At 41.3% G+C, this 13731-nt stretch overlaps 1 protein-coding gene across 6 annotated transcripts in view; it reads right to left on the reverse strand.

Annotated features, from left to right (window-relative positions):
- RPRD2 (regulation of nuclear pre-mRNA domain containing 2) overlaps window positions 1–13036 on the reverse strand; it is a 100056-nt gene extending 87020 nt beyond the window's left edge. For 5 of the 6 annotated variants that reach the window (XM_044239126.1, XM_044239131.1, XM_044239129.1 and 2 more), the window contains exon 1: window positions 12683–12940. In XM_044239126.1, the coding sequence (XP_044095061.1) occupies window positions 12683–12887 (205 nt within the window). In that variant the 5' untranslated portion in view covers window positions 12888–12940. Of the gene's footprint in view, window positions 1–12682 lie in introns of all 6 variants that reach the window. The other variant, XM_044239127.1, reaches the window with a different exon arrangement.
- Between the last annotated feature and the right edge of the window lie 695 nt (window positions 13037–13731).

Consider the following 13731-nt stretch of genomic DNA (forward strand, 5'->3'; position numbering starts at 1 on the left):
CTGTTACAGCTGGGACGCCTGGGTGGCTCAGTTGGTTGGACGACTGCCTTCGGCTCAGGGCGTGATCCTGGAGTCCCGGGATCGAGTCCCACATCAGGCTCCCAGCTCCATGGGGGAGTCTGCTTTGCTCTCTGACCTTCTCCTCGCTCATGCTCTCTCTCACTGTCTCTCTCTCTCAAATAAATAAATAAAATCTTTAAAAAAAAAAATAAACTGTTACAGCTTATGGGGCGCCTGGGTGGCTCAGTCAGTTAAGTGTCTGCCTTTAGCTCAGGTCATGATCCCACTGTCCTGGGATCCAGCTCTGCATCGGGCTCCCTGCTCAGCAGAGAGCCTGCTTTTCCCTCTCCTGCTGCCCACTGCTTGTCCTCTCTCTCTCTCAAATTAAAAAAAAAAAAAATTCAGGGCGCCTGGGTGGCTCAGTAGGTTAAAGCCTCTGCCTTCGGCTCAGGTCATGATCCCAGGGTCCTGGGATTGAGCCCCACATTGGGCTCTCTGCTCAGCAGGGAGCCTGCTTCCTCCTCTCTCTCTCTGCCTGCCTCTCTGCCTACTTGTGATCTCTGTCAAATAAATAAATTCTTTAAAAAATAAAAATAAAAAATCGTCCAACTGTTATAGCATATAAAAACCTCACACTATCATACTACTTTCCAGAATGAGTTACTTTTGTTCAATTTCTAAGTTACTAAGAGTTAAATTCCTTATAATTCCAATAGAGAGTTCTACACAGAGCAAGTACTCAGTATTTCTAATTTTGTTTTCTAAATTCTCTATCTTTGGACATAGGAACACACTATAAATTTTAATAATTTGAGTAATAGTGACTGTCCCCTGGACACAGAATTCATCATTTTAAAATAACACATTTTTAAAAAAAGATTTTATTTATTTATTTGACAGAGAGAGAGATCACAAGTAGGCAGAGAAGCAGACAGACAGGGGAGGGGAAGCAGGCTCCCCGCTGAGCAAACAGGCCAATGCGGGGCTTGATCCCAGGACCCTGAGATCACGACCCGAGCCGAAGGCAGAGGCTTAACCCACTGAGCCACCCAGGTGCCCAAAATAACACATTTTTTTAAAGACATTTTTTTCTTTTTAGATTTTATTCATTTATTTTACAGACAGAGATCACAAGTAGGCAGAGAGGCAGGCAGAGGGGTGGGGGTGGGGAGTGAAGCAGGCTCCCTGCTCAGCAGGGAGCCAAAAGCCCGATACCAGGCTCCATCCCAGGATCCTGGGATCATGACCTGAGCTGAAGGCAGAGACTTTAACCCAATGAGCCACCCAGGTGCCCCTAAAATAACCCATTTACTACAGTTTTAAAATTACCCTGATGGTAAAGGGAACCCAAAAACAATATAGGATCCATTCTGGTCTTTTTAAAATAAAAAATGGTGGTCATGATCTCAAGGGTCATGGGTGGCTGGCTGGCTCAGTCAGAGAAGCATGTGACTCTTGATCCTGGGGTCCTAAGTTTGAGCTCCATGCTGGTTGTACAGATTACTTAAATACATAAACTTAAACTTAAACAGATAAATAGGGGAGCCTGGGCGGCTCAGACGGTTAAACACCTGCCTTCAGCTCAGATCATGGTCTCGGGCTCCTGGCTTGGTGGGGAGCCTGCTTCTCCCTCTCTTGTGGCCTCTCTCCCTGCTCAGTCTCTCTCTCTCTCTCTCTCTCTCTATATATATATATATGTATATATCTCAAATGAATAAATAAAATCATAAAAAAACCAAGTAAATATTTTTTAAAATGTTAAGCTACAATTCCTAACATTAAAAGATCTTTTCCCTTGTAAGTGCAACTTTTACTAAAGGGTAATAAAGAAACACACTCTCTCAGCTAGTGGGTTACCAAAGAACCAGAGAGTGAAAGTAAGTGAAACTAACCACTAGAGAGTGAAGTGGAAGGAGGAAGAGAGGAGGAAAAGATAAAGGCCACAAACAAAATAAACCCGGAATACTGAACACTTCATTTCTTTCATCAAAGAGACTCTATTTCAATGTTTGTTAAGAAAAGAATAAAAATTAGTTTTTTTTAACTGTTTTATCTTAGTTAGAAAAACTTCAATATGCCAAAGCACAGATGGAATTGTTGCCTTTTTCCAAAAAGAGTAACTCTGTTCTATTACTTTCTCCACAAGATGTGCATTTCTCCAATGTTCTATAATTAAAATCTGTGGAGGCAGTGGGATCTGAAAGCACCACAAAACACAAACTACTTTTTGTTTCCTTGACAAACAGATGAGAAACTCAGTCTAGCTGGTTTGTATAACACTATTGAGTTCTGGAGTAATTTTACTAGGGTCTCTGAGCTCCTTCTACACCTTAAAAAACCTTCTATATTCTTACTTTGCCAACATTTAAAATTTTAAAACAAGTATAACTGTTTGACAAAAGCTTAGGAGAAAAGGAGTTTGGATGCATCTATGATTTATCAGTTTATGAAAAGCAGGAAGCCAAGTCACTAAAAATAAAATCAATAACCCTCTCCCCCTAAGAACTTATACACATACAGGAGCATCTGGGTAGCTCAGCTGGTTAACTACCTGACTTCAGCTCAAGTCATGATCAGGTCCTGGGATGGAGCCACACGTCTACACACCAGCTCCCTGCTTAGCAGGGAGTCTGCTTGTCCCTCTCTGTCATTCTCTGCTCCTCCCTAGCTTGTGTGTGCTTGGGTAGGCTCGCTCTCGCTCTCATAAATAAACAAACAAACAAATAAATAAATAAATGCGTAGCTCAGTTGGTTAAGCTGCTGCCTTCGGCTCAGGTCATGATCCCAGGGTCCCAGGGTCCTGGGATCCAGCCCTGCATTAGGCTCCCTGCTGAGCTGGGAGTCTGCTTCTCCCTCTCCCTCCCTCTCTTACTCACTCTCTCAAATAAACAAATAAAATCTTTAAATAAATAAAGTCTTTAAAAGAAAAAAATAAATTATACACATACATACACTCACTCCTTCTCTGCAGAAAAAATTATAATTTTGTTGTGACCTATCTGAGCAAATTTTAATTAGTATTTTTTCACTGCCAATGAAATTTTCCTTTCCATACCAAAGAACCATCTGAAGTTTGTCAATATTGTTTCACACTTTTAGTTATAGGAATGTTTACTTGCTACATAATTTAACATTTAGCTTACTATGGAATGTATAACAAAATTATGTCATATATAATGCTTCAAACCCACCTACGGCCATGTTTATAGTGTCACCCTTCTGCATTTGAGAGACAACACAGCTAAATGAAGAACATAATGACTGACTGTAAAGTCTCACAATCCAAGTGAAAAAGCTCATTTAGTATATGCCATCATAGTAATGATAAGTCATAATTAGGTAGTTCATGTTTTAAAACACTCAGGAAACATGGAAAATATTACGTACATCTCTATGAATTTAGGGCAGTGGAATAAAGAAAAAGTGACCTAAGCATCCAAAGGAGAGGGAGAGAATCATTATGCAATAGTTTTATAATTGGTAATTAAGATACAGTTACTGCCTAACTAATCCGGAAGTGCCATTTAGTCTAAACCAAGAGTAGAGACATTCAAGAGCTCAAAATAGATTACGTCTTTGGGGAGCTGAGATAAAGTTTACCTTGAACCTCAAAAAGAACCTAAGCCAAGAACACATTAGATCAAATAAGCAGAAAGAAGTATCTGAAATACTGACTGCCCCAGAGCCTTCTCTCTGGACCTCTTCTCTATCTACAGTTAGTACTCTTCCCATACTTCCTTCTCTATCTATACTTTTTTTTTTTTAAGATTTTTTTTTTTTTTAAAGATTTTATTTATTTATTTGACAGAGAGAGAGATCACAAGCAGGCGGAGAGTCAGGCAGAGAGAGAGAGAGAGAGAAGCAGGCTCCCGCCAAGCGAAGAGCCCGATGCGGGGCTCGATCCCAGGACACTGAGATCATGACCTGAGCCAAAGGCAGCGGCTTAATCCACTGAGCCACCCAGGCGCCCCAAAGATTTTTTTTAAAAGACTTTATTTAGTTAGTTGACACACAGAGAGAGATCACAAGTAGGCAGAGAGGCAGGCAGAGAGAGGGGGAAGCAGGCTCCCCGCTGAGCAGAGAGCCAGATGCGGGGCTTGATCCCAGGACCCTGAGATCGTGACCTGAGCTGAAGGCAGAGGCTTAACCCACTAAGCCACCCAGATGCCCCCTCTAGTTATACTTAACTCCCATGTAGCTCAATCTCTGTGGCTCCAAAAACAATCTATACACTAAACAGACATCCTACAGTGACTGTTGGACAATTCTGTGAACATACTAAAACAACTGATTGTACAGTTTAAATGAATGAATCTTGTATTTGTGAATTATATCTCAATAAAGATATTTTAAAATACGGACAACACAAACCTAACATTTAAAACTAAAATTCTGATCTTCCTCCCCAAATCTGCTCCACTTACTGCCTTCCCCATATTAATAAATATCAACTCTTCCTAGTCCAGCAAAAAACTGGAGTCATTCTGGATTACTTTACTCTCTTAGCCCATGTTTAATCCATCTAGAAATCCAGTTAGATCTACATTCAAAATAGATCCAGAATTAAATTATTTATCACCTCCACAGGCCACAGCCTGGTCCAAACCACCAGCACCTTTCTCTAGGATTACTACAACAGCCACCTAACTGGTATCCCTGTTTCTACAGCAGCTAGAATGACCTTTTTTTTTTTTTAAGGTTTTTTATTTGAGAGACAGAGATAGCACAGAGGGAGACTAAGAGGGAGAAGCAGACTCCTCGCTGAGGAGAGAGCCCAATGCCGCCATAGACGCCAGGACCCTGGAATCACAACCTAAGCCAAAGGCAGACACTTAACCAACTAAGCCAGGTGCCCTGCAGAATGACCTTTGAAAAACATAAATCATGGGATGCCTTCCCGGGCTCAGTCCACTGAGCACGTGACTCTTGATCTCAGCATCACAAGTTCAAGTCCCACACTGGGCCTAGAGCTCACTTAAAAAAAAAAGAAAGAAAGAAAGAAAAAAAATCAGTTCATGTCATTCCTCTGCTCAAATAGCTCCCCATCTAATTTAGACTGAAAGCCAAAGAAAGTCCTTCTGACACCTATAAGACACTGTGATATGCCTCTCCTCCCACCATCACCCACCATCATCTCTGAGATCATCTGCCAAACCTCACTGTACCTATTCCTTTCCAACCACAAAAGCTTTCTTGCCCTTCCTTAAACTTTCCAGGCACATTCTACCTTCAGGACCTTTGTATTTTTCTGTTCTCTTTGTGTTGGAACATTCTCTCCTCACACTCTCATTTATCTATATTGCAATACCTCATTTCCCTGCTCAAATGTCACCTTCCCAGTGAGGCCTTCTCTTACAACCTAATTTAAAACTGCAAACCCCTGGGTACCTAGGTGGCTCAGTCAGTTGGGCATCTGAGGCTCAGGTCATGATCTGGGAGTCCCAGGATCAAGTCCTACGCTGGGCTCCCTTGTTCTGTGGAAAGCCTCCTTCTCCCTCTGCCTGATGTTGCCCCTGCTTGTGCACTCTCTTTGTCTCTCTCTTTCTGTCAAAGTGGATGGATAAAATCTTTAAAAAAAAAACAAAACTGCAAACCCCTATAACACTCTGTATTTCCCTTTCCTACTTTCTCTACAGCACTTCTAATACTTTTACCTTCACATATATTTAATATTTTACTTATTTTCTTGTTGTCTCACCTCACTGGAGTATAAGCTCCAAAAGGGCAAAATTTTTCTCCATTTGGTTCACGTGCTATATCCCGAGGCCTTGGTACAACAGGTATTCAACAAATAGTTGTTAAAGAACCGAATGTAAACTAGGGACTTACAAGCAAAATGCATCTTCCTACTCAAAGTTAGAATCTGTTCTCTAGTTCACCTGTATTACTCGTCTGTATACATGTGATACGTAATTATAAAGCTTTATGCCTATGGCAGTACTGTTATATATTCTACATGTCTAGCCTACATATTTGCTGCCAAGAATGGATTTCAAAGAGAATAAACAGTTAACTATGCCAGCTGTTTTTAGGTTTTTGTATTTACTTTTTGTTTTTAGGCTTTCGGATCACATCACAGATACTTACAACTATTACCTGTGACTTAATAGGTAGGTATAGGTATTATTAGGTAGGAAACCTAATTTGCTAAGTATCTGGCACTTGAGATACTGCTTTTATTGCTGGAGATCTACATCTATGGTTGACCTCTGTTGTTGTTTTTAAAGATTTTATTTATTTATTGAGAGAGAGAGAGAGCATGTATGTGAGCAGAGGGAGAGGCTGAGGAAGAGGGAGGAGGAGCAGACTCCCTGCTTCTCAAGAGAGTCCCATGCAGGGCTCAACCCCAGGATCCCCCAGATCATGACCTGAGCCTAAGGCAGATGCTTAACTGACTGAACCACTCAGGCACCCCAACCTCTATTATTTTAAAAAATAGTAACAAAAATTTTAAAATCTGTGCCAAAAAAAGTACATTTCAGAAGCCAAAGCTGCAGAAATGGTCCCAGACACTCAGATTTGCGTAATATCAAATATACAATAGCAGACTCCACTCCCCACTGACCAATACTATGCCCCGAACTTTTTGTCAAGAAAACTCTTATGGAGCACCAGGCTAGCTCAGTCAGTCACCTCAGTAATTCTTGACCTTGGGGTCGTTGAGTTCAATCCCACATTGGGCAGAAATTACTTAAAAAAAAAAAAAAAAAAAAAAAAAAGGCAGGGGCACCCGGGTGGCTCAGTGGGTTGAGCCTCTGCCTTCACCTCGGGTCATGATCTCAGGGTCCTGGGATCGAGCCTCACATTGGGCTGTCTGCTCGGCGGCAAGCCTGCTTCTCCCTCTCTCTCTGCCTGCCTCTCTGCCTACTTGTGATCTCTGTCTGTCAAATAAATAAATAAAATCTTAAAAAAAAAAAAAAAAAAGGCAGCTGCCTGGGTGGCTCAGTCCTTAAGTGTCTGCCTTTGGCTCAGGTCATGATCCCAGGGTCCTGGGATTGAGCCCTACATCAGGCTCCTTGCTTGGTGAGGAGTCTGCTTCTCCCTCTCCCTGCCGCTCACCCTGCTTGTGCTCTCTCCCGCTCTGACAAATAAATAAATAAAATCTTAAAAAAAAAAAAAAACCATTTATTATTTAATCCAAATAACCTCATATTTAGAGATTTTTATCTAGTCGTCAGCTTTCATAGTTACCATATTTTCAAGCAAAAACATAAATACCTATCAGAACTCAAAATCCACACAAGATAATCAGTTTTGCCACAGAAAGCAAAAACAAAAACACCCACAGAGATTTAAAATTTCAACATTCTGGTTAATCTACAAAGCCTAATCTTGGATAAATAAGCAAGTAATGAAAGGTTTTCTGCATGGCAGAAAGAGAGTATTTTATGGATCAGAAAAGCAGTATAGTAGAGTGGTGAAGAGTATTCACCCTAAATCCAGAATGTCTGGATTGAATCCTGGCTCTACCACTTAATACCTCTGTAACCATCAGCAAGTTACTCAATCTTTTAGTGTCTCTGTTTTCTCATCCATAAAATGGGGATCATAACAATACCTACTTCAAAGATCTATGAGGACTGGGGGCACCTGGATGGCTCAGTGGGTTAAGCCTCTGCCTTCAGCTCAGGTCATGATCTCAGGGTCCTGGATTGAGCCCCGCAATGGGCTCTCTGCTCAGCAGGGAGCCTGCATCCCCCCACCCTGCCTGCCTCTCTGCCCACTTGTGATCTCTGTCTGTCAAATAAATAAATAAAATCTAAAAAAAAAAAAAAAAAGATCTGTGAGGACTGAATGAATTAAAATGTGCAAAATACCTGGAAAGGTATCTGGCACATAGTAAGCACTTGATAAAAGTTAGCTATAAAATTATCACCATCTTCATAGTCCAGCTAAGGATCTGTGAGTACCAAACTGAGAAACCACTGCCATAAATCAAAACAGTAACTGCACTTTGCAAATTCTCTCCAACAATTTAATCCTGTAAAAAGAGATTTTTTTTTTTTGCTAGCCCATGTTTATGTAATAGTTTCTCTTGTAGAAAAAAAAAAAAACACTGTACTATGAGTTCCTTCAAATGAGGTGGAAGGGGTAAAAAGTAAGGGGAGGCAGAAGAAAAAAAGACTGGCCATTAAGTTGATAACTAATGAAGTGGGTTAATCAGTACAAGGTCTGGGGTGGGGTGTAAAATATTTAGTTTGTATCAAAAATAGCTGAAGGGACTTCTTTTTTTTTAAAGATTTATTTTATTTATTTATTTGACAGACAGAGATCAGAAGTTGGCGAGAGGCAGGCAGAGAGAGGGGAGGAAGCAGGCTTCCCACAGAGCAGAGAGCCCGATGCGGGGCTTGATCCCAGGACCCTGGGATCATGACCTGAGCTGAAGGCAGCGGCTTAATCCACTGAGCCACCCAGGTGCCCCCTGAAGGGACTTCTTAACAGATTTTCTGCTCTACAAATGATTCTATTTTTCTATCCTGCCTTTCTTAAAAAAAACTCACTTAAATTCTCAGACCACCTTCTAAAACAGACCAACCCATTCAACGGCTAGAAACAAGACAACATGGGTCGCCTGGGTGGCTAAGTGGGTTAAGCATCTGCTTTCAGCTTGGGTGAAAGGCTCCAGTTCCACATGGGGCTCCTTGCTCAGCAGGGAGCCTGCTTCCCCCTCTGCCTGCCATTCCTCCTGCTTGTGCACGTGCTCTCTCTCTGATACATAAATAAATTACTTTTAAAAAGAAACAAGATGGGACCCCTGGGTGGCTCAGTTGGTTGAGCAGCTGCCTTTGGCTCAGGTCATGATCCCAGCATCCTGGGATCGAGTCCCACATCGGGCTCCTTGCTCGGCGGGGAGCCTGCTTCTCCCTCTGCCTCTGCCTGCCATTCTGTCTGCCTGTGCTCGCTCTCCGCCCCCATCTCTGATAAATAAATAAAATCTTTAAAAAAAAAAAAAAAGAAACAAGAAAACATGGAAATATCATGAACACGTAATTTCCATTTTGTCCTACTAGTTCTTCAGAGCACTTGTTAATTCATTAGTGTCTGGTCCAATCCATCTGCTCCAACTGGGGATTTCCAGCACTATATCCCAAAAAAGTTCTGCTGTAATTATTCTGGATACTCAGGATTTTAGGATAAAGACAATCTTTATCTGCATCATCACTGTCATCATAATAAATAATTTGAAAGTTCTGGATATGCTAGAACCTATGCTAAAATAAATAATCTTTTCAAACCTAGACAGCAATTCTATGAGAAAATATTACCTCTACTTACAGATCAGAAATTGGGGCTCGCAATATAAGTGTAGAGTCACCTAAGTATTAAATGATGGAATTAAGGTCTGAAACTACGTCTAATTCTAAAGTCTGCATTTTTCTACTTTTCCACATTGATTTCTATTTTACATTAAAAATGGGAGGGACAAATGAAGTAAAGAAGCGAAAATCTGGTTATATGGACATCAAGTCCAAAAAGAGCCATATCTTACAAACAAAAAAACAACAAAACAAAAAAAGCCATATCTTGAACCTGCTGACAACCATAGCAATCATTTCTTTCACTAATTATAAGCATCTTTCTGATAAATAGAAATTAAAACAATTCAAGTTCTTGATTAATACACAAAATTATGTCGGCAAATATTTACTGACAGCTCACTTTGTGCCAAACACTGTTTTAGTTGCTTGAGGATACAGCAGCAAAAAAGACCTAGCTCTATCATCTGGTGGGAGAAGACAAACAATGAACATGTAAACAAATAAGCAAGGTAATTTCATATACTGAAAACAATGTGAAGTGACAGAAGGCAATCAAAGTGACCACCTGAAATAAGGTCAATTAAGAGAGGGCCCTTCTGAACAGGTAATACACAAGCTTGAATCTAAATGATGCGGAAATGCAACTGGAAGAAGCCTGAGAGGTAGTAGGCAAGGCAGATGGTGTAGGAACTTGTAGACCACAATAAAGAAATTTAGATTCTAACCTGTTGCAATGGGACATCAGTGGAGGATTCTGAAACACAGTAATGACATCTGTTTATGCTATAGAAAGATCAGTTTTAAAAATGATGGCAATAAATGCTTCAGGACAAATTTTAAAAAGCCTAAATAAAGTCAGTTAGAACCCAGCTATGGAGTGTATCTTCCAGAAGCCTACCTGCTTTCTCCAAATTATTTCCTTTAAAATCAACAAAAGCCTCTCATTACAACATATGGAATAAAGGGTCATATGAAAATATCTTTGGAAGAGCTAACACACTTAAATTCACACTGAGGTCTAAACACAAATTATTAAATAATGGATGCTAGAATAAAAAAGAGAAGCAAAAGTAACATCGGGAAAACAGACACAAAGGCTGGGAATGCCAGAGACACCTATTTCGCAAACTTGCCTAAACCTGACTTAGAAACGAACTCAAACTAGAATAATCCCAACTGTAAAGAAATATGAAACTAAATGAAGCCTAATGCATCAACTATTTTCACTGTGCCCTTCATTACTCTCCTGAAAATTTCTCTCAAATTTTATTTACATTGAAATAGGTGAAATAGATGATGTTCATTAAAGGTAAACATAAAATGACTAGAAATAACCCTGAACCATTTTTAGAAAGTTCCATTACACTAGGGAAAAAAGAATCAAGTTTTTAGAAAGCCAAAAGCATTTAACTACATAAATTACATATAATGCACTTCAAATCAAGTATTTTACTAGAGCAATCACTTTTTCACTTAAGATATCAACAGGGGAAATAAGCTCAGGCAAAATATCAACAATAGTAGAGGCAGAAAACTTCTGGCTCCAGTATATCTCATCATTGCTAACTAGAAAAAAAATTCTAATTGTCATTTTAAATCCCACAAGGCAGGGATGGGGACCAACTTAGTCTTGCAAATGATGTAACCATGCAATTAAAGCACCAGAGCTCAAAGGTAGGAAATGTTAAGTGCTTGTATAATTTTGTAAAAATGTTTTAAGACAATTAAAGAAAGTATGTTTCAGACTTGTATGAGCATTTGCTACCACGGTGTATCATTGGTACACCTAGTGTACCAAGTACATTAAAGAACAATTTTCTTTTAATCTTGAAAACATTACTACAAAGTTAAATGTGGTCACTGTCATCTGATATGGTGGAGTCAAATCCTAACTCCACACTTTTTCTGTGTAATCTTAAGCAATTTACTTAACACTTCTGGGCTTTAGTTTCCCCATATGTAAAAAAAAATCCACTTCTTAGGGTTATTTTAAAGTATAATGAGATGGATATATTCTAAATGGCAATAAAGGGTTGGGCACATAGCAGATCCTTAAACATGTGAGTCTTTAATGATAACTGTTATCATAGTTTATATTGTATGTTCTAATTTTACTTCTTCAGAAGAAAGTAACACTAATCTATTGGTAAATATTGGTAATCCTGTCTTGGTTCTACAATCTTTTCAGTATATATTACTCCAAGTGCCACATCTCTACCAACAATAACTTTACACACATAGTCTGAAGATTGGGGCCTATGATTTTGTAAGCTTTATCCATCTACTCCCCCAAAGGTTAACACAAACCAAAACACTATAGGGGCAATGGCAAAAGTGGAATAAGAAGAGTAACTGGATGATGGGTCTCACTGGTGACATGCCATAGACAAGAAGCAACAAAAGACCAAAACGTCAAATAAATATATATGGATTTAGGGTTAACCCTCTTCTCAACAGCAAGCAACAATGAATTCTCCACACTTGCTCCTAAAAGATTTGAAATGTTTTGGAGACAATCCATGCTTCCTGACAGTTTAATATACATACCTCTTTTCTGTAGAAAAGAAGCAAAGTGGAAAAAAATCCCCGAGGGAGACAAAAAAGCAGTTACTTGGGAAAGAAAGTACCATATATTCAAAAAGCACATTTCCCGATTTCCTGTTTTGATTGCCTATGAAGCCAAACTTATTTCTTTAAAAAAGGTATCTCAAGTGACTGAAAAGAAGCCAGACATGTTTTACATTTTAAGGTATTAAGTGATGATACTGACTGCAGTTATTTCCGGTCAGTATCAAGAAGCCCGTGTTTTATTGCAGCAAACACAGGTACGGGGAAACCTCCCAGGTGGTCGCTTCAGCTCTACGTGGAGCTCCCGTTACTTCGTAACATTCACCCAAGCAAGGCCCTTCGTATAAAAGATCACGAGTTATAGTTCAGCGTAAAATAGTGGTCCAACATATACCAAAGAAGTGTTTTTGCTACTGCTTAAACCATAGCTTGTCTATCATTACGAAAACCAGAAATCATGAGCACGTCAAGGCCTGTAAGAAATAAACGGACGCGATAATTTCCGCGAAGGTTCAGTAAAGACAACAGCACCTAACAAGGCTCTAAAATAACACCTAAGTCTCTAATGATCTGGGCCCAACGGCCCAAGGTCACACACACACACACACACACACACACCAAGTGGGTAACTAGCTAATAAAAAAATCCAAGAAACGATGAGCCTCCGGCAGCTCAGGACAACTGTGGCTAGGAATGGAGGCTGGGTTTGGGAACACTCGCGTCAGAGCATTAATGTGAACAACGCCAACCGAATGCAGTGGCTCCGTGGGAAAAAAAAACAAACCCAGGCGTTTCTGGAAGGATTTCCTTCCATTTCCCCAGTCTTCCCTTCCCTAGTCACCCCCAACACTCACATCTCCGGAGCCACTTCATCCAATGGTAGACGATAGTAGTGTGGTGTTTCTTGTTCTCTATACACCAAGACGACAAGCCTTGAATAGATTCCATGGTGTTAGTTACCGACTGGAATTTTCGATCCAACGAGGACTCCAGAGCCCCTGCCGAAGAGGCCGACGAGGAGGAGGCCTTACTGCTGCCTCCGCCGCCGCCGGCCGCCATCTTCCCGGTTTGCACAAGCGCTGCTGCTCCTCTGGCGGCCGCGGCGGCGGCGGCGGCGGCGGCGGCGGCGGCGGCGGCGGCGGCGGGAGCGGGAGCGGGAGCGGGCAAAACAATCACTGCGAGTGCGTGAAAGCCGTAGGTGGGGAAGGAGGCCAGGGGGTGGGGATGGTGCACGCGCTAGGCTCTTCTAGATGTAGGACGGGAGGACCAGCTGCTGGGCACGCTGGTGGCTCCTACACGCTCTAAGGGCTGCGGGTATCGAAGGTTTATCAGAATTGTTCAAGGGGTTGTGTTTAAACCAGTCAATAATCACGGAAGAACTGCGCAGAAAACGGATCCTGCAAAGCCTTTCCAAACGCCTCGCCCCGAAACTAATGGTTTTACACTCTTCAGCTCTCAAAGCTAAGGCTATTCCCCACTCCTATCACCACGCTCCTGTAAAGCTGGGCGTTAATATCTTAAATTTAATACTACCCGACTGCCCCTTCAGTTGCAGAAATCTTTCTCCTTTAGATCCTCTAGCACAGAAAAGGCCCAAGGCTACCTAGACTGGATTTTTTTTGCAACGCAATAGCAGCAAAGGAACAGCAACAGTAGCGCGCACGCGCCGCTTCGCTCCGCCTCCCCGCTTCCTTCTCAACCTAGAAAGCAGAGGGAGGCGTGATGGCGGGGCAGTCTGACCAATCAAAGGACCAGAACGGGAAGCGCGCGCAGAAGCCCTCAAGCCCTAAGGGCCAAGGAGGCGCTACGATTATTTGTGCGCTTGCGCACCAGACCAGCGTGTTGAGGGCTAGGAGGAAAAACCAGGAGGAAGGGTGAGGGAGTTGGTCAAATTAAGGAGAGG

Source organism: Neovison vison, chromosome 2 (genome assembly GCF_020171115.1).
Source record: "Neovison vison isolate M4711 chromosome 2, ASM_NN_V1, whole genome shotgun sequence".
Lineage (NCBI taxonomy): Eukaryota > Metazoa > Chordata > Mammalia > Carnivora > Mustelidae > Neogale > Neogale vison.